Below are 22,676 nucleotides of genomic sequence, written 5' to 3' on the forward strand. Positions count from 1 at the left end.
TATTCAATGCACAAAATTTTACGAATTAATTTCAATGAAAATAAAGTTATTTACTTTAAAATTATCACACTTATTAATATTTTGATATGAAGATAAATATTAGATCTAATTCTTTCAAATTTAAAAAAGGAAAACAGATACCTTTAGTAAAGTATCATATAAATCATATAAAGTTTAAATTACAATAATTTAAAGCATTACTTATGTTTTGGCAAGAAATTATTATCTGTATAATGAATATAGTATTTCCTTACTTTTAAATCTACTCCACCATATGGTATTTCTCCTCGTTTTAAATAAAAAGGAGTATTAGACATGCTTTCCATTCCACCTGCGACTACAACATCCTACAATAAGATCAAAGTTTTAAAGAAATTTTAATAAAAATTAACCAAAATAATTTTCGTAAAAAATTAAATTAAATCTCAAAGTAAACATCGATAATTAATACTATTTTATTTTTAAAGAGGTAAAGTACATATTAGGTTTCTCCTGTGAATCCTGAGAAAAAAAAATATTTAAATCAATTAAAAAAAGAGGATAAATCAGGCCTTTTTACGGTTTAAAATATATTATTTTAAGTATATAAATATTTAATATTTTTGCTCCTAAAGCACCAGAATATATTTAAAATTATTAACCATTTAATTAATAATTTCTTATATTGCTAATCAAATAATTGAAATTCAAGCAATTTCATAAGAAAAATGATTTTTATACTGTAGTAAACCCCTTTTGCCCTGAAATTAATAAAAGGAAAGATATGACTTCTTGCCAGTGCAGCTATCTTTTTTTTCTATGCAAATTAAGTGAAGAAATACTGAAAGCAGGACATGAAATTTCAGATCTAAAGGTACTAGTCAGACTAAAATTTTTGCTAGTCCCTATTTTTACAAAAAATATGAACATATTTTTAAAATGAATATTGTAGTAAAAAGAACTTATTGGTGGCTAAAACTATATAAGAATGTATAAACTGAAAAAGGGAACCATATTTATCAGAAAATAATAAAAATATTAAAAATATAAGTTTGCCATAAAATCTCAATGACTTCAATATTATCTATATCATTGAAATAAGAAAAATACCATTGAAATAAATACCACTGAAATAAGAAAACTATCAGAAATGTTCCTAAACTTTTGAAGCTTCATATTTGCATACCGCTGTTTTTCAGCACTAGAGTACCATCTGCCAATTGGTACTCTAGCCCTTGTGACTCTCAGACTTTGTCATTCTTAAGTCAAACTTTGTTAATTACTAGTCAGACTTAAATGTTCGGTCATCAAAAACAAGCCGGCAAGGTGAAATTTCCCACTCTGACTTAGCATGAAAAACCTTTTACATATTTTGTTTAACAACAAATAAAATACATACAACAAATAAAAGCAAAAACTTTTTTTTACATTTTGTTAAAAACATGCTTCTTACTATGTAGTCAACATTGATAGAGAAGAAAACATGAAAGAAAAACTTATACAGACACCCATTTTCACAGAGTGTCAAAAAAAAAAAACATTTGAGATAAACTATAAGGCTTGAAAAAAGGGTAACCTAGACCAAAAATGTCAATTAAGAGAAGTAGAAGATCTGAAAGAACACAAGAGATTGCAAGAAAACCTTTGATGAACATGATGAGAACAAATGGCATACTAGATGAATAAAGGTTACAATTGATGCTTAAAAGGCATACTGGATACCAAAAAAGCATTAATTGCGGGACACAATTACAAGAAACAATTTCTTTGATTATAACAGGAAAGTTTCGCCATGAGTACTAGATTCCTAAAGTTTATGATACATGATAATTTGATGAATTAGACGTATAGGGAGAGTATACCTAAGGATGCCCACACAGTGCTGTTAGGTGTACTACACAGCACAGTAGTGTAAAATGACATTTCGAGTCATGAATTGTAATGCAAATTTAATGATGTGCCCTATTTTTTCGAAAGGTTTGTTGCAAAATTGTTGGACACCATGTATATATGTACATAAATCAATTAATCTTAGTCAATAAGAGTTGGCTGAAAAAAGAATGTTATTAACTGATGTGAAAACACATTTTGACTTGCATTTTTTTACATAACAAACCAGTCCTACCCATGTTATTAGATTGGGCAATAGTGTATATAATAGAAAAATTTAAGTTATATTTAATAAAAGTTTTTAACAATGAAACAGAGATAATAATCGGAATGTACCTGAAAGCCTAACATAATACTTTGAGCTCCTAACATAATAGCTTTCATACCAGATGCACAAACTTTATTAATAGTTGTACAGGTAGTAGATGGAAGAAGACCTGCAAAAAAAAAATTTTTTTTTTTTCAAAAGAGAAATAGCTATAAAACCTTACAAGTAATGGATTAACTGTTTTTTCACATCGTAAAGGTAATAAAATAAAAGATACAGTATATCATACATTAATTTTTCTTTTTTAATAATACACCTGTTAAGAGAAATTTATTTTTAGAAAAAAGTAGCATAGATAAGAAAATTTCATATAAGTAATAGTAATAAAACTTTACATGGAGTAGTGAATTGTTTTTATACTTTTATATCATAATAGATAATAAAAAGTACAGATAATATAAAATAATATAGTAGTGCATAAAAAAATACAGTTAAAACTTTTTTTCTAATAAAATAAAACAAATGTTAACAGAAATCGAAATAAAATATAATAGGATCAAGGAAAGACCTTTAAAAGAAAACTAATGTAGAAGCAATAATTATGAACTTTGAAATGAAGGGAATGAATTGTTTTCATATTTTAATGGTAATACAGTAGAACAAACAATAACACAATAGTACTTTTTCTCTAATAACATATACGTTAACAGAAGTCGATAAAAAAATTAGGATGACCTACAGAAGAAAACTTTCACATGAGCAATAATAATTATATTTCCTTTTTTTTTTTAGACAACTGTTGAAAAAACAACTTGAGGTATGTATGAAATAGCAAAGAGAATGAAAAACCTCCAAGCTTTTTCACTTAAGACACAATTTTCATAACTTACATTAATAAAATAAAAAATTCCGATACATGGAAATTTTCGTTTTGATAAGCTACTGATTACATTTAAAAGGATAATATTAGTCTTGAAGTCATTAACACCTTGTAGCACTCCAGGTTAATACAGGGCTCAATTTATAAAGCCTGCAGTAAAGCATACCATAAAGCATTCACCAGCTCAATGCTCGAATAAGCCATCTGGCTAGAAGACCGGTTTCATGTCTTGACCCTTCCCTCTCCTCAGTTGAATGGGAATGTGCTACCATATTTTCCCTTCAATAATATTTTTCATACTTAATTAACAACCATATTTTCTAAAATTTCCAAGACTGTTTCTTTTAGAACTATGTTTAATTCAATTTTCAGTTCCATATAGTATCCTAACTTACAAGATTTTAATCTATTTGAAAATGAAGAGAGAAATTAATGCACTTCCTTTACCAAAGAGTATCCTGCTAATGATAATAAGGAAAACATACAAAATAGTACCATAGGTAGAGAATTCTGCTCTGGGCAACCTCTATTGCATTTTGATGCCAATAATGCAGTAGAACTTATCTACTCAGAATACTCTGTTAATAGAAATTAATTAGGAAATTTTTTTTTCTTTTTTCCGTTAGTATTCTTATTCTACCAATTAAACATTTGTGATTTCTAGTGATACACAATTTTAATTTTTTCAGCAATGGGTTAAAACTTTTGAAATTTAATCAAATAAATAGAAAAACAAAATGGTTACACACAGTTTTCATACGTTATTTATAATCACATATAAAACTATAACAAAATTATGACAAGGCTATTTGATTTTATCAGTACATTTTAAGCAAAGAATTTTTTCCTACAAGTATTTCCCAGTTACATATTTTAATTATATTGACATGGAAAATGTAAAAAGAGCAGAAAGATTCATACCTGCAGCGATACAAGCTTGTCTTGCAGGTGCTTGTCCGAGACTAGCTTGGAGCACATTTCCCATATATACTTCTTGAATTGCATCACTTTCTATGCCTGTAATCAAAAAGTAAGATAAGAATAATAAACAAATGAATAGACATTCAAATCTCATATAGAATATATCACATCAATGGTTATGGAAAAAAAATTTAAAAACATAATGGTACCATAAGTTTTAAACCAAAATTAATGCTCTTTCTTCCTTTTATTAAAGGGATGAGGACTTTTGCAGACATAATTCAATATATCGCTTTAAAAGCATTTTAACATTGTTAATTTGCAGTGAAGCCGTGTTTATTGAAAAAAATACAGGAACATGGAGAAATAATATAATTTTATTAAAGTAAGGGCCATATGCCCAAAAGTGAGAACATTACATGCTGGTGGGTGGATAGAGAATAGCACATTTGACCTTGGAAAGATGGTTTTTGTATCCTTCTGGACAATACATTTAAATATTAATAGGTCTAAGTAATGTGGGATTGATCAATTTCCCAAGCTACTAAAGACACATTATCTTATTTTCTGAGAAAATTATATCAATAATATTACTTCCTTTGTGGGATAGGTTTTAAATGATAGCACGTTAGATATAATCTCTATTTATGGATTATATATAATATATAATTTTCTTAACATTATAATTGAAATAAAGATCATGTAAGCATCATAAAAATCATGCACCTCATAAGTAGATTTGATGAAATTTTGAACGATTATTGAAGAAAATACATGTCATCCAACTTTTAAAATGTTAGTACAATTATTAATTTGCTTAAACAGAAAAATATTTAATATTCAATATCCCAATATTTTGATATCATAGAAGTCTTTAGTGTCTCCCATAGTTTGGGATATTGGGGTTTGTTTGCAGTAATATATATATATATATATATATACAGTACAGAACCCGTTATCCGGAAATCAGAAAACCGGAAAACCAAAAAACCGGAACGAAATTCGATAAATTTTCCCGCAATTTTAAAAAAAAATTTTTTTTTTTCCTCACAAGATTTTAGGATTTTTCTTTCTTTTTTGAAAGATATTTACCTTACCATCATTTCAGAAATAATCATTAGTGTATTACCGCATCGTTTTTTCTTATTTTTAAGATTATTTCCAAATATTTTTTTTTTTGTCTAGTTGGGTTTAACACTAAAAAAACGGCTTTTTGTAGCGATTCAGAAAACCGGAAAAATCAGTTATCCGGAATAGCGATAGTCCCGATCATTCCGGATAATCGGTTCTCTACTGTATATATATATATAACGTTGTAGCCGAGTGGAAGGAGTAAAACAGGTCTTAGGCAGGGAAGGAGGGTACAAAATTTAATTATTAGACAGAGAACGTTTATCAAAGTGGACACGAAATGTTGTGCAATATAAGTTAACAGGGGTCTGTCTAGGTTTTTCTGAAAGGTACCTATTTTGTGAAAATTTAGACATAATTTGTGAAAAATTAAAAATTATATTACAAAATCAATACAAAAACATGGTAAAAATATAGATTTATCGTTTTTTAAGGGATACAAAAATAAAATTTTAAGAAAAAGTATTTTGTGAAACTACCATTTTTCCTAAAGTTGAATTTGTGAAACTACCGTTTCACCTAAAATTGAATTTGTGAAGGTACCGCTAAGCGGTAGTAAATTCGGCCTGGACAGATCCCTGGTTAAGGAAAATCTTGCAAAGTAAATCAGCAAAATGTTTCATTTTAGGGAAATCTTAGTGATTGTAATTGGTTTATTAAATAGGTCGAGCAATTTCCACAAAATGCCTTACTTTTAACTAATGCATACTTGAGCCAAAAATAGATCTAAGGACAGGATGTGAATTTAAAAGTGCGAGAAAGCATTTTGTTTTGAATAATAAATTAAGAAAAGGATTTACAGAAAAGGAATAACACGAAAAGATTAATTGAAGCTTTTATGTTACACATATATATATATTTTAATAATTATTAAGTATTTTTTCAAAAAGATTAATATGTTTCATAAATATGAGAGAGTTTTTCTTATTATGTAAATATATAATTTAATGTGGTAATACTTCACAACATTAATTTATGAATGATAAGAAATAACTACACTATATATATATATATAGCATACATTTTTCTTAAATCTTCCTTTTTAAAATAATTATATTAAAGAATTATGTATTCAACCATTTGTTTAGAACTTAAAAACATTACTCTCCACTAAATTTACTACTATAGCTATATTGGCAAATAAATTGGTGTAAATAAGATCTCTTATTTTGTATAATTTTGGACGATTTTAAATGGAGGAAAATAATGTTTAATTAATTAGTAATTAGTAGCGAATTTTTTTATTCTTTACCCGCTCTTGCAACTGCTCCTTGAATTGCAAATTTGCCCAGTTCTACAGCAGAAACTGAAGAAAGGCCACCTCGGAAAGAGCCAACAGGAGTTCTGGCATGAGAAATAATAACAACCTCCTAGTTTGAAGAGACAAATAAAAAGCTTACTAAATTGCAATAAAACTCGGTAACATGCTTGAATAATAAATATTTACAAATTGATGACGCTTAAAAGTGTTTTTTCACACTAATAATTAATTTTTATTCGTTCCTCTACACAAACAAAGCACATGACAATAAATCTTTTAAACCAGGCAATATTTCTTTAAGCAAAATTATATGTCAATAAAATTATTAATCATGGGTGATTGTGACCCTAACTCAAAAATCCTGAAAATGTTTTGAGTAAAATCGTTAATGACGCATTTCAAAAAATTAATGTCTTTATACATTTAAATCATTGTTATTTTTATAACATGTAATTCTAAAGAAATTATATGCAGCATAATTAAAATGAATAATTATTTATAAGTTTACTTTTATCTCCACTCACATTTATTATGCGAGCAGAAAAAATATTTACCAATGAAAGAGATGCCAAGTATAAATTTTAGTTCTAATATTTTTAAATAAAATATACAAGAATATTTATACATAAATGTGATCGAAGATTTCTTGAAATATCTAGTTTAAATTTGCTTTTAAGAAGTGTAAATTGTAAAATTCATTTAAAATGTCAAGAAACAATTAGAGCTTTATTTATATAATTGCTATAATAAAACTGAGAACAAATGACCTCACTTCAAAAAATAAATAAATAAACAAAATTAAAAAAATACATAAACTAAATAAATAAATAAAAATTAAAGATAAGCTTCAATTGGGATAATCACTGAATCAATTAAAAAACAAATTAAGAATGCATAAAATGACAAATAATAGTCTCTTACTTGTTTTGCCATTTCAAATACGAATCTGAAAAACAAAAATTAGAAACATTTAAATGAAAAAAGATAAATTAATTATAAATTACTCAAAGTATTTATAAATCACTCAATTCGTAGTTGCTAATTAAAATCAAATAGTTTTTGGATAAACCTTTGCAACTATTTTTGAATGATAATACCATAGTATAACAAAAATACACTTACTAGTAGATTTATTTAGTTTAAATTTGAATAACTTCCTTAATTAATACTGGGTGATTAGTTAATGAGAAATGTACAAGATAATTTTGGATTTTAAACACTAACACAATATGTTTCAGATGATCATAACTAACATTTCTTAGTTTGCGATGTAAATGGTATTAAACATAAAACTCTTCACTGAAAAAGACTATAAATAATAAAATTATAGAAAATATTTCAAAATCGGTGGATGACATTAACATAACACGTTGCACCCTGTTGTCATTGCCTACGATTTCAAAACCAAAACTGGATTTAAAAGTAACGTAGTTACGGTTATAGAGAGGGTGAAATTAATTTCGCTTATGCTAACCTTATGGAATAAAAATTTCGAAGCAAATTTGCAGTTTGCATTCTCACTTTTGCGAAAAATCAATCAAGTGCAAATTCGGGTTACGTCTAATATTCTTAAGGTTACGTGTTTATTTTGTTTATAGTTATGCTTTTAAAACGTATGTTTATAAAACTAAATCATTTAAAATCAACTGGCGGGTGGGTGACCACTTGGATCAGTCTGCGTAGGGACCGAGGGTGTGCGGTATTGGTCCTCGTTAAACTGTTCTACCGTAAAGTGCTCGACTTCGCGTGCAGGTCGTCGGGCTACCGCAGCGGGGGTACCATCCCCTCTGCAAAGGATCAAAATTGCGATGGCATGTCTTCGGATCATCCTCAGGGGTGTTTCCCAGACGGTCGCCAATAGCCCATCGTGCAGCTCTAGTGCGACGTAAATTAACTACAACAACAACAATAAAATCAACAGTATTTAAAGTCAAAAAAAAAGTATAAAGAAAAAAAAAGCAAAATAAAGAGAGAAATGGAACTCATTCGTTGAGAAGAAACATAAAAATGCACCAATATATTAAAATTAATTTTGGTTATAGTTGCTAATTTAAGTAAAATAATAAGCTATGTACTGAAGAACAAATTAATGGAGAAATGGTGCTGATTCATTTAAAAGGGCGTAAAAAATCGGCAAACTATTATTGTTGTTGTTGTTAATTTACGTCGCACTAGAGCTGCACAATGGGCTATTGGCGACCGTCTGGGAAACATCCCGGAGGATGATCCGAAGACATGCCATCACAATTTTGATCCTCTGCTGAGGGGATGGCACCCTCGCTTTGGTAGCCCGTCGACCTGCGCGCGAAGTCGAGCACTTTACGGTAGCACAGTTTAACGAGGACCAATATCGCACACCCTCGGTCCCTACGCAGGCTGATCCAAGTGGTCACCCACCCGCACACTGACCGTAGCCAGTGATGCTTGACTTCGGTGATCTGCTGGGAACCGTGTCTTAACGATCAGTCCACTGCGGGACAAACTATTATTGGCGTCAATGATGCTAAGTTAATTTTGGCAATAAAAAAAAGTAAGTCATGAATTAAAAAACAAAATTAATGGAAAAATGTATTTATTTGTTTTGGGATACCGTAAAAAGCCGCTATCACGAATGATGTTTAATGATGACACCAATGATGCTTAACTTTGGAAATGGGCCCTACTGGCATCATGGTAATTAACGCAGTCTTACAGGTATCATATACTCTTATATAGATACAAAGTATTTTTATGGATATATTTTCGCCCCATTACAGCTGCACTAATAATATACATTTTTCCGATACATGTTGCCGAAATGGGTTTTTTACTGCCTCTTGAAGATATAAATGCACGAGAAAGTATAGATACAAATAGATTATCTTATTAATTTCACGATGGAGAAATCGCCTTTCACAAAGAGCCAAAAAAAGTCAAAATTCTTAAAAGATTATTTTCACTAGTTAATGGGCAATAATTCTTGGAAACAGTCAGCATAACATCATCACAGTTAAAACGAATAATTAAGTTTACACACACATATACATATGAATGTTAGAAATAGGGCAAAGAGAGAATGGAGAGCAAAGTAAAACCTTAAGAACGAGACACGTTTTTCAATTTTCAAAGCACTAAAAAAAGAGAAAATTCTATTTTTTGCAGACCTAAGACACAAAGCGACTGAATGCATCACTTTCTGAAAACATTGTAGGAAATGTAGGACTTCTGGAGAAATAGAAGTGAATGAGAAGTTTGCTGCGACAGAGATGCGTCCTTTGCATGACCAGACGACAATCAGATCCTTTTGGTCGGTATCGTCTCATTTAATAAAAACGAGATTTTAGTTATAAAATAAATAATAAAAATTATCTTCTTCACTTTCATTAAACTTGCAGATTCGTTGGCACCACCATTCCTCCGTAGCACCCTATTCACATAAAGACTGAAAAAAGGTGTCTGAAAGCAATCTTCTGCCGAGTTAACTCTTGTAATGCCGAGTTAACTCGTTGACATTTAACAACATTTGAACATGTTATTGATACTTAGAATGTTTTACTTTACTTCCATATTCAATAGTAAAATTGTTGCCGCTGGAGACATGACATGTGTAAAATTGCTGGACAACAAAGGACTTGCAGAAAATAACCACGTGACGCAAAGAGCCAATCATCACTCCCCTGAATTTCGGCTTAACTCGAAAGTGTCTTCACCCGTCTATGCTTGTCTGGAAGCATGCTTGGAGAATCAAAGGTGGAAATCAGGTTTTTTTCCCGGTCTTATAACGTAACAAACCTGATGCCAGGACCCATGTAAATGGGGTGTAATGGCCAACTAATCAAATTTTTATTTAGTAACAGAGCTAAGTTAACTGTTAATCGAAATTGTGGCCAAAACTTAAATATTTGCCTCACAAAGGCCTCATATTTGCTCTGAATATGAACAATAATCGGCTCTGAAGCATGTGGAGAAATTTTCCTCTTTATCAATCACATTAAGCCCGACTTGTTACGTAAGAGAACTGGTTAAACTCCTTTCCTGGCTTTCCATTGAAAACGAAACAGTCAAGAGGCTCCTCCCGTTCTGGTTGTGTATTAACTTCAAACCACCAATTGAAAAAAAAGGAAAAGAAGCTGACTCGATTTCTTTAGCGTGTAAAATAATTATATATGGCATAAATAAAAAATGTAAGGTTGTTGTTTTTGTTCATTTACGTCGCACTAGAGCTGCACAATGGGCTCTTGGCGACGGTCTGGGAAACATCCCTGAGGATGATCCGAAGACATGCCATCACAATTTTGATCCTCTGCAGAGGGGATGGCACCCCCGCTTCGGTAGCCCGACGACTTGCACCCGAAGTCGAGCACTTTACGGTAGAACAGTTTAACGAGGACCTAAAATAGTGTTTTTCCTAACCCTCAGTCCCTACGCAGACTTATCCAAGTGGTCACAATCGGGGAGCATTCTTATTGCCAGCGATTTTTTCGCATGCTGACGAGAACCTGACAGACGAGTTTTTCGTGGATAAATATTTTTCTCCAATCTAGTTTTCATTCGCACGCAAAAAAATCGTAGGCAATGAAAATGGTCCTTTTGAGTTTTCTGACGATGGTGTAAAAAATGTAAGACAAGATGAAAGAATTTTAAAAATCAGTCCGTATATGGAAAAAAATGCTTATTACACTACAAACTGTTGAATCATGGAAAAATCAGTAAAGCGATATGGTGGGAACTCCGATGTGATAGAAAAATGATGAAATACATTGAAAAGTCTTGAAACGAAGTAGATTAACAACTGCAATGATTTAACAAATTCTAACTGTGCTCATAATGACGATTTAGGTCATTAATAAAATTATTTTTTTCAAAATTTACATTTTGGACATCAGAGAGTACGTCGGCTATACTCAACTTCGTCCAAAAGCAACAGCGCCATAAATTCGCCAAATAAAAATAAATATATATGTAGTTTATATATTTATTTTTATTTGGGGGTCCTCTTTTGTCGATTCAATATTATAAATTAAAAAAAAAGAAAAATACTTTTCATTTCAAAATATCGGGCTCTTATAGATTTCAAGAGTCACATTAGATTTCGTATAAGTAAGTGATGATTTTTAAATCCAAAAATAAAGACAGACACACAGATTCTTCAAGCAGAGTATTTGATTATTACGTTTTAATTAACTCGCTTTCCAGCTTGTGATGGTGGAATCTTACGATCCGAAATTTGAAAAATTTTAAACTAGTATTCAAACTTCTAGCTAGGCTCAATCAGGGCTGGCTTATGCATGTCGCGGCCCCTAGGCAATGCTCGTCTCGGGCCCCCTCCCCTACCGTCTTCTAACATCCTAATTATTATATATCACAGTATATTATATATAGTATATTATCACATTATTCTATAAAAATATTGAATCAAGCGAAAAGAATATAAGTAATTAATATATGCATTTAAAAAAAATCATTCAATAAGCTTAAATATTAACTCTTCTAACTTTTTTTGTTACAAAATCATTCAAGACATCCTGAAAGTTAACCCTTTCCAATACATCATTTTCAATTGCCATTAAGGCCAATGAATTTTAACGGTTTTGAGACATAGTTTAACGAAGACAGTTTTTAATTAATTTCAATTCTCGGTGGCTAGTTCTTCCCCTTTGTGGTTCTGTATGACAAGAAATTTAAGGAAACGTTCAGCCGAAGTGAAAATTCAATTGCACGAAGTGAAAATTCAACGATTACATTAAAAATGTTTCAAAAATTTTGTCTATGACCCAATACAACGTATGTATTTAGCGGATCGGGGAATTCCCCAGTCATGCGATGAACGAACCAGTTCTGCCAACCTTATTTTTACATATTCTTTGGTAGCTTGGCCATAGAATATACATACCTATGGTAGGTACCAGAACAGTAAGTGTGCATTCACAACGTAGAATTTTGCGCGTTTTTCAAGCGTGTTGTGTTAAAAAAGCTGCTCTTGCTGTATAGTCATCTGATTAGTCGGCGTTAAAATTACTGCGATAAAATTGCTTGCGATTATATTACTGTGTTATATATGAAGTAACTACCATAATATTAATATCTAATTTGGAATGCGTTCAGAAATGTACTAAAATAGCGTCGATGTAATGTACAGAGCAAGACAATCGTCATTGAAATTTCGAATTAAATTTTTACTGTTTAAGAAACATTGTCAATTTTTTTCTCTGTAGCACAGGGCCCCTGAACATGGCGGGGCCCCTAGGCAGTTGCCTACAGTGCCTAATGGATAAAACGGCTCTGGGCTCAATCGTTTCCTGACCTCTTCAAACAAAATTTATCGTAGTTTTCATCGTCATCCTCAATTTATCGTCATCACCAAATACAATTTATCATCCATCGAAAACTTCGATGTCTTTCCCACTAACTCAAGAGATCAAATCTCATCTAGAGCTGATGACAATTCAGGTTCATCCCTGTCTGGTGGCCGCTGTAAATTATCACCGTTATATCATCGATAGAAATTTGTCGTCTATCAAAATTCCTATCACTTTCTGACTAACTTAAGTGCTTAAATCTGCACTTGAGCTCCGTGTGTGACGACAAAACAAGTTTCATCCGTTTCCTGACAGCTACAAATGGTTTCAGCGTAAATAAATTTTTTTTATACTTTTCGACTAGCTAGATAGCTTGAATTTCTACAATAGTTGTATAAAGACAATACCAGTTATATTATTTCTTAAATATTACTAGCAGTCGTCATCGAAATTTCGAATACTTTCCATGATAAACTTATTAACAGACAACTATAAAAATGTATAAAAAGAAATTTTAAAAACTATCTTTTTTAATAATACTAAAAAGTAGAAAAGAATTTTATTTAAGAATTGTAAGACCAAAAAAGAAAAACGTAGGGCGCATCACTTTTGCTATAAAATTTAATTTCCACCACGACATTCCAACCCTACCTCCCGCGTCTTTAGAAAGTGTTGCGTCCTCTGTTTTTCGTTCTATGTTTGTTAAAAATAAAGCTATCATTGAATAAATAAATATGTAAATACTTTTGTACTGAAGGGGTTAAATATTTAAATGTGCGTCAATATTTCTTTTAAATACTTCGAGATGATTGTAATCACTAAACTAGAAAGAAAAGGGTGATTCTATTCAAAAGATATTAGCAAATCTTTAGTAAACATTAAAAAAAAAAAACAATGTTCATTGGCTTATATTTAAAAGGAAATGATTCACAAGATTTCATGAATAATAATATTGTCTGTGACATTTTCACTCTTATGAATAAGTCATGAATCTGACTTTATGTCATCAGTAGAGCCCGGAAGTTCAGGCAAAATGCCATAAATGCCCTTTTCTGCCTTTTTTAAACGTTTTCTTCTGAAAATGCCTTTTTCGTTCCTTTTGTTCATAAATGCCTATTTCTGTCTAATTTAAAATTTTTCTGCAAAGCTTTTTGTGCTTTTGACCGAGCATAAACGCAAAATGAAGAAATTTTGAAGTACAGAAATGGTTGACTGTCATCCGACGTATTGTAATGCATTTATAGAGATTAGGACTTTAATTCCTTTTGTCTTATTAATATTTTCTCTCCGTCTCTTCGTGATGGCGTCACCTTCGTCGTGGTGTCAGAAAACGTGGCGTCACCTTCGCCCGATGCGCTTTGTAAGGAGAGAGAGAGAAAGGGAGTGAAAAGATTGGAGTTATTTTTACTTACAGTCAATAGAATTTATTCTTACTTACGGCCCATATAGCCTACACCATCGAATAACTCGTATGCTCTCTTATCTACAAAACGAATTCACCAAGCTGGTTGAGCACATTGTAGCAGGAGCGCGAAAAAGTTTTCTAGTACTACTAGTTATTTCTAAAATGCCTAAAGTAAAAGCCTGCACAAGCAAAAAACTGGACAGTTTTGTGAAAGAATTTGGGTCGGATGTGTTTTCTACTGATGGGAGCATTCTGTTTTGTAAGGCATGCGAGAAGTCAGTAAATTTTGAGAAGAAGTATTTTATATCTCAGCACTTGGAGACATCTAAGCATAAAACAGCAAAAGATAAAAAAGATGGGAAAACACCAACTCTGATTCCCTTTTGTTTTCAATTATCTTCTCGCAAATCGGAATTTGCAATGGATTTATGCAGATCATTTGTAGATGCCGGCATTCCGCTGTGGAAACTTGAAAATAAAAGTATACGAGCTTTTTTGCAAAAATATACGAATCAAAGTGTGCCCTGTGAATCAACTTTAAGGAAAACTTATTTAGATGACTGTTATACCGAAGTTCTTAAAACTATTCAAAATGAAATCGGAACGAAAAGCATATGGCTATCTATAGATGAAACGACAGATGTAACTGGACGATATGTTGCGAATGTTATTGTTGGTGTTATGGACCCATTTGAAAAACATAAAATCTTTTTGTTGACATCTGAACAGTAGCAAAAGACTAACAGTACTACAATTGCACAGTTGTTCACTAATGCACTGGCTTTACTTTGGCCAAATGGTACTGAGCATGAAAGAGTGCTATTATTTCTTACAGATGCAGCCTCCTACATGAAAAAAGCTGGAAATGCCTTAAAAGTTTTATTTCCTAATATGATCCATCTAACGTGCCTTGCTCATGCATTGCACAGGATAGCAGAGGAAGTAAGAGATCTCTATCCTGAGGTAGACTCGCTTGTTTCTAGTGTGAAAAAAATATTTGTGAAAGCCCCTTCAAGAGTTCAAGTGTTCAAAGAAATTGCACCAGACATTCAATTACCTCCTAAACCGATCCTTACGAGATGGGGAACATGGATTTCAGCAGTCTCATACTACTGCACAAATTTTGAGGAAGTTACTCGAGTCCTTACCAGCTTTTCGGATGAAGAGGCAATATCCATAAGAAAAAGTAAAAATCTGCTTAGCAGTTCTAAAATTAAAAATGAACTGACTTTTATTTCAACTTATTTTGGGAAGCTCCCTGGAGCTATTGAACACATGGAAAAAAGAAATATGTCTTTGTCCGAGTCACTAAAGATTTTCGATAATATTATTGAAGAACTAATGTCTGTGCCTGGACCATTTGGTGACATAATAAGGAAGAAATGTGAAAGCGTCATCTCTGCAAATACAGACTTTGAATGCATCAAGGACATTGCAAAAGTACTTTCTGGTGATACTACAGTTGAATTAACCATATCTCCTACCATGGCAAGTTGTTTTAGGTACGCGCCCATAACTTCTGTCGAAGTAGAAAGATCCTTCTCTTTGTTTAAAACTATATTGACTGACAGGAGACAAAATTTCTCTTTCGAAAATTTGAAAAAGCATCTAGTTGTGATGTGCAACAACAACCAATCATCAGAATAAATTTGCATACAATATTATTGTAAGTACGAGTTTTAAATTTTTATTTCGCACCTACGCAGTTGAGGTTTTTTTTGTGTGCAATTATGTCCACTTCTTTTGTACTATTGCTACGGCAGTCGAGTGAAATGAATATGTAGGTATACCGGATACTTCTAGCAACTTTTTTAATACCTTGGATACCTATATAGGCTTTTAGGCATTACCAACTACCATTTTGCTCCAATTTTAAGTGCCTTTTTTAAGTGCCTATTTCAAGCTTTTTAAATGCCTTTTTGCCTGCCTATTTTTGCATTTTTTATTGCCTGAAATTCCGGGCTTTAGTCATCAGGTGGTTTGACTCAGTTTTGCATTTGTAATATCTTAAACCTTAACACTATAAACTTATCTCAATCTGACAAGTGCAAACTAGTTGTTATTTAATACTTTTAAGTGCCCTATGCGAATTACTCATTACTAACATATATATTTCAAATTTCTGTTAAAGTAGATTATAAATTACGAAAATTTCTCCGTGAAATGCAAATATAGGTTAACAAAAATGAAGGACCCGATTGCACTCCGATTGCATTCCGATAATAGCTATATTATCGAAACTATCACTTACATAATAGTATTACAATAAATACGAGGGTTGCTATTTATATTTCTGGCCTTGGCAACAGTAAGTGTTGCTAGGCGACCGCAGACGATTTTAATCGAAAGTTTGATATTTTTAAACATAAATTCAGCAGAATATTTACCATTACAGCTTCATTTGTGTTGTTGACAGTAAATTGAAAAGTTCTTCTCTTTCAAAAAATAAAATTGAATCGTGAACGTTTTCGTGCCATTATTTTTCATAACTTTCGACGTGGATTGTCAAGACACGAGTGCTTGGATGAACTTAATTCTTTATTCAGCGATAAAGCGCCATCCTACAGCACTGTAAAAAAATTGGCATAAAGAATTTAATCGTGGTCGATGTTCGATCCAGGACGAATCCCGTGCAGGTCGTCCAAAATCCGTTGTTGTGCCAGAAAAGATCGATGCTGTGCGTGAAATAATAAAGCAAGATCGTCATGTAACATACCGTGAGATAGAGGCGTCTTTGGACATTAGTATGAGTAGCATCAATAAAATATTGCATGAACATTTGAGCATAAAAAAAATTTGTTCCGTTGGATCCCGCATAATTTGACAAACGCTCAAAAAAAGGCTCGTGTCGATTGGTGCAAGGAATTGTTGGAAAAATACGTTCAAGGTAAATCAAAGGCTGTGTATAACATCTACACAGGTGACGAATCATGGATCTATGCATATGAGCCGGAAACAAAACAGCAATCAACTGTATGGGTCTTCCAAGACGAGGCAAAACCAACAAAAGTTATTCGAGGAAGAAGCACATCGAAACAAATGATTGCCTGTTTCTTCGGCATTAACGGTCATGTGGCAACAGTGGCGTTAGAGCAACGCAGGACGGTCAATTCTGAATGGTACACGACCATTTGTTTGCCAGGAGTCATCGGAGAAATTCGAAAAAAGCAGAAGAGCAGGCGAATCATTCTTCGTCATGACAATGCGAGCTCTCACACATCGACTCAAACAAAGGCATTTCTGACGGAGCGAAAAAATCGAACTGATGGGTCATCCGTACAGCCCTGATTTGGCACCCAATGACTTCTTCTTATTCCCACACATCAAAAATAAATTACGTGGACAACGATTTTCGACCCCCGAAGAAGCGGTTGATGCATTCAAAGCGCATGTTTTGGAGTTACCTCAATCGGACTGGAAAAAGTGCTTTGAAAATTGGTTCAAACGCATGCAAAAGTGTATTGATCATCATGGAGAATATTTTGAAAAACAATAAAACCAATTTCGATCCTACATATTTGTTTTTTCATTATTAGGCCAGAAATATAAATAGCAACCCTCGTAATACACGAAATTAAAGAATTACAACTGTTCGATGATTAATACTTTAGCTCACGACAAATATTTAATCTGTAATCAAGTTCGTTCAGGTTTCCAATATTATATATTTTATTAGACTGTCAATGTTTCTCAATGTCTTATAATTTCCTTCTTTAAGTTCTTGCAATATTTTTGGCATCGATGGTTCATAAACTTTGTCTTGGGCGTACGGATAACAGCGATATGCCGTTAATGATGTAGTCATCAAGTTTCCCGAAATTTCAGACGCAAATTGTTATTAAGGGGTTACTTTAGAGCAGGGAAGAACAACCTATGGACCGAAATTAAACCCTGAAACTGCATTCCATTGCAGTTGGCATAAGGTAGAAGCGATCTGTCTTTTTGGCATTGGTAGCTTCGGAGATTTCCTGCGCATTTAACGCATCGTACATCTGCGGTGTAAGTGCTCAGGAAATTATCGAAGTGGCCTGCGCACTGCGTTATTGTCATCTCGAAAAATCATGATAAAAACTATAGTGGACATTGGAGATCTGTCTCTGTTATTACTTTTATTTTTAATTTGAATAATCTATAATATTGTTTAGACGAATCCTTAGGACTCTAAGTTTTTCGAGAAGATCACAAGATGTATCAGGATTAAATCCATAAAAAGACATTTCATATTCCTTGATTTTTATTTCAGGGCTAGTATCTATCAGTACTTCCTCCACTGTATTTCTTCCATGTATTTTCTTAAGGAGTTTCGTGAGAACTGAAGTTGATGGAGTAGTGTCAGAGTGATAGTGTCAGAAGGAGATTTACTCGACAGCTGGGTGGGAGTGGAGAGAGAGCAGTGTTTTTAACGTGTTAGGACTCTTTCGTGTTCTTCTTTTGCTTTTTAGTCGTAGGTTCTGTGGTTTCTTCAATTTGAGGCTCAAAATCAGAGGTCGAGGCTTCAAATTCATCAGATGTTCTATTCATTCAATCGATTCTTATCGATTTCTTTTCAGAAGCAGGAAAATTCTGGAGTAAATTTGCTCTTTCAAATTCTACAATTTTATCTTTAAGAAATCAAGCAATTTCGAAGCTAAAATCTTGATAGCGAGGATTTTTGACAGTAGAATAATGAGCATAATGTTCTTTAACAGTCTCGTAGTCTTAATTCATATTATATAATACGTAAGCAGCAGCTCTCAGTTTTTTTTTTTGTAGATGTGCTAAAAACTGGAAACGATGTTGTCCAGTTTTATGATTGTTATTTCAAAAAGATAAAAACTGATAACTCATTTATTTTATTCATCTTGGAAAAATAAGATATACTCATGTTCACTAACCATAATGTATTACATACCCTCCGACGACTACGAAAATTCCACAGTTTCGGAAAATATTTTTCTTGAGGTATCAAATATATAATCTAGTGGTATTTTAATTAATTCACATTAAAATATCAAATATTATGATATATTTTTATAAGAATTTTAGTTCGTCTCTATATACAAATAGACGAAAGGTCAGATTGTCCTAAGACCCAAATGATTATCTTCAATAGTAAAAAGAAAGGTAGAACTATTCCTGATATTGTCTTCTACAACCAGATCATTAAACCCACAAAGGGTGCAAAATATCTAAGAGTCACTATCACCTCTAATTTAAATTGGAAACAACACATAAATAACATTATTAAAAAAGCGAATGGTGTCTGTTGAGCCCTCAACTCTATATTAAACTCGAAGTCATCTTTAGACTTAAAATGCAAGCGCACTGCCTATCTAATGGCCAATAGGCCAATTCTAACCTATGCCTGCCCCGTCATTACCACCCTAAAGATCTTTTAAAAAATAAATTCTCTATGGCAAAAGGGAAGATTATTCGAAAACTCGTCGGCGCCCCTAAATGCATTAGCAATAATAGTATAAAAAGGGATCTAAAAATTGATGACATCAACGTCTATATAAAAAATTTAAATAGAAGTAAAAACCTGTACCACCAGCAATTTAAACTCACTCCTAGATATAGAATTAATTGCTGACAACATTAAATTTAGCTCAATCACTGCCTTTTTCCTTAGGGATATGGTGTTGCCCTAGCACACGAAATACACTCAGCCCCAGCCCAACTGTGGTTTTCTGTCACAATTACTATTCACACACACAGTATTACACAACATATACATGGACCAAGGAGGGCGAGCAACCCCAAGGGGTCGTCCCCAAGGAATATGTAGTACGATTAAGACTAGTGTGGTGAGCAACCCACACTAGTGTGGTGATACGATTAAGACTAGTGTGGTGAGCACTAGTTTTAAGTGGTTATTCAACCAGGACGCCTGGGTCACCACTGTACAGAGCTCATGACATAATTTTCTCTCATTGATTATTTTCCTATTGCATAGATCTATTTTATTTTTATCTTATTTTTTATTCAATTTGCGTTGATTATCGTGCGTTGTAAATACGTATATATTTTATATTTAACTCAGACCTTCCTTGTTGTTGTTGTTTCTAATGCAACTTGCCACACTGGCAAGCCTGCATGGTGAAACCGAGCAAATTTAAGGCAGTGAGTGCGTCTCTTGTTTTTCAGTGGCGCCATCTACGGCAAATTCATCTTTAGCCACACACACGTCACACCCGTTTATAGGGCGAACCCATTCAAACATTCATTCATTCATCCACAGATCGTAATTTTTGACCTGGATCAGAGAACGATCGATCTCCAATCCAGTACCCCCAGAGGTATTGATTTGTTATGGGAACATGGAGGACTTTTGCGATTCGACGGGTTTAACGTGCATCAGTCACCATTTACTACACGGGAAGTCTTCGGATGGCGGGTTTTGAACCCACGAACTCTCGGACATGGGCCCAGCGCCCTGCCGACCAGGCTATCTCGGACCTAGACCTTCCTTAATATTATCGATCATCATAATTTTCACGATTATTTTATTTTATATTGTTTATGACTATATTGTCGTTCAACTATACCCCATGTCACTCTACATTACATGATTGTCCATGTCACACGAACACCTCCTCTTCCTCCCATCTCCATTCCTCCTCACTGCTTCTCATCATCGATTTATTACTACCCACCAATCGGTTAATGCCGCTTCGCGGCAGCTCACCGAGATTTATGTGATTTCTACCATTCTACCGAGAGCGATCGTAGCACTTATTACATATATACTGAATCATTTATCACCAGAAATTATTGATAATTTCTGGTGATAATTTCTGGATAATTGGATCGGATGAAATGGATAATTTCCTTGAAAAACAGAGCGGAAACGAGGCAGTTTTGTAACCACTTTTTAAACTTTTATATGGATGGAAGAAATTTTAAAAAACGTATTTTTACGTGACCCGCTTGCAATGTGTTAACATAACATGATAGTAACATTATATATGATATTAACATATACATGATATTGACATATGCATGATAGTAACATAAAATTGTGTTGGGATATTTTGAATTGGTAGTCTGCGCTAAAACTGAATTGGTAGTTAGCGCTAAAAATTACTGAAGTTCTTCGAAATCTAAATGTTCTGCCACTTTTTTCACAATGTTATAGTTTTTACAATTGCGCAATAGTCATCTAGATAAACACTTTTTGAATCATCAGTCACAAACAAGCCTTTCATTTTCTTCTACTCAAAGAATGAAAAAGAGGCGATATTAAAAAAGAAATCGTCAGAAAAAAAAAAAAAAAAAAAAAAAAACAGAAACTTTCAATGCTATGATGAAACTGAGGAAAAGCAGAACTATAAAATGAATCTTTCCGGAATCGGACTAAAACTGATATTTTTCCAGCTGCTTTTTTTCATTGGGTAATTGAACATTTCCGTTCTACGTTCTGCTACATATTTCCTTAGAAAAAGTTTACCGTTCGTATTATTAATTTCGTAGTTCCATTTTAGTTTGGAACATTTCGTTAGTTTTAACACAAGCAATACATTTCACTATTTTCAAAATTATTGGTAAAAAAAAATATATTTTATTACTAAAATTATATATGTAGTAGGGCCGGTAAAGCTTGGCTGGTAGGGCGTTTTGCCCATGCCCAAGAGGTCGCGAGTTTGATCCCAGCCGGTAGTGTCGTAAATGGTATATTGTGCATGTTAAATCAGTCGGGTCAAAAAGTCCTCCATGTTCCCATAACAAATCGTACCTCTAGGGGTACTGAATTGGAGATGGATCGTTCTCTGGTTCATGTCAAAATTACAATCTGTGGATGAATGAATGGATGTATGAATGGGTCCACCCTATAAACGAGCTGTGACGTGGGAGTGGCTAAAGTTATGTCACCCTCTATTCAATATCGTTCGCCAAATCCCGTATATGATTGCGAAGTTAGTACTTCTCTGGTCCGGATTTCCGATGAAGCAGTTAAAAATTTAAATAGTGGAATGAATTGATATTCGTTCCTTGCTCACAATTTTAAAATTTGTAAATTGTAAATTTAAAAAACAAGATCACTTTTTAATATTCTTTTAAGTGGTTAATATTTTAACTATTTTTATATTTTGTCATTAAAACGGAAAACAATTTGAATTACAATAACTGAAATATGTTAGAAACATTGAGAATTTATTTCAGCAAATTTCGTATCTAATTTCAATCTAGGAAAAAAAATCTAATTTTAATTTAGGAAAAAAAATTGGAGATTTGAATCAACCTATAACTTTTTCCTTCGAGGGCAGAAATGGGTGTTTTGCCCAAGTACAATAGAAATAATCTTTGAAAGGAAGAATGTGAGGTCGAAACGTTAAAAAATCTAAGTGAAGTCTAACATTTAAACAAGCGAATAAATAAGTCAACACCACCCCTTGTTGCTAAAGACTTAAGAAAGCGATAAAAAGTTTATTAGAATTTTGTTTAATTCTGAAAATAATTTAAAAGTGTCACCATGAGATTTCTAGAACAAAGAGGTAGTTTAAAAATACGTTTTAATTGTCTGTAGTGATGGGAAAAATTATTAAACTAAGAATCAAATATTTAAATATACATTTTGCTACCACTAGGAAAAGTTTTCCCAAATTGGCATCTCAGCAAATTTGCATAACGTACATACGAATACGGAGTTACTTCACTTTAAAAGCGAGAGCTTTACTTCATTC

General features: G+C 32.6%; 1 protein-coding gene across 2 annotated transcripts in view; it reads right to left on the reverse strand.

Moving 5' to 3' along the window:
* The window catches only part of LOC107456266 (acetyl-CoA acetyltransferase, mitochondrial), a 71,778-nt gene that overhangs the window by 18,262 nt on the left and 30,840 nt on the right, over positions 1–22,676 (reverse strand). The window contains exons 1-6 of one of the 2 annotated variants that reach the window (XM_043055574.3): positions 7,453–7,748; positions 7,252–7,276; positions 6,322–6,439; positions 3,939–4,034; positions 2,206–2,306; positions 255–347 (exon numbers count right to left, since the gene is read on the reverse strand). In XM_043055574.3, coding sequence (XP_042911508.2) covers positions 255–347; positions 2,206–2,306; positions 3,939–4,034; positions 6,322–6,439; positions 7,252–7,263 — 420 coding nt within the window. In that variant the 5' untranslated portion in view covers positions 7,264–7,276; positions 7,453–7,748. Of the gene's footprint in view, positions 1–254; positions 348–2,205; positions 2,307–3,938; positions 4,035–6,321; positions 6,440–7,251; positions 7,277–7,452; positions 7,749–22,676 lie in introns of those variants that run through there. The other variant, XM_071184688.2, reaches the window with a different exon arrangement.

Source organism: Parasteatoda tepidariorum, chromosome 10 (assembly GCF_982258835.1).
Source record: "Parasteatoda tepidariorum strain Cologne lab strain chromosome 10, Ptep-v5.0, whole genome shotgun sequence".
Classification (NCBI taxonomy): Eukaryota; Metazoa; Arthropoda; class Arachnida; order Araneae; family Theridiidae; genus Parasteatoda; species Parasteatoda tepidariorum.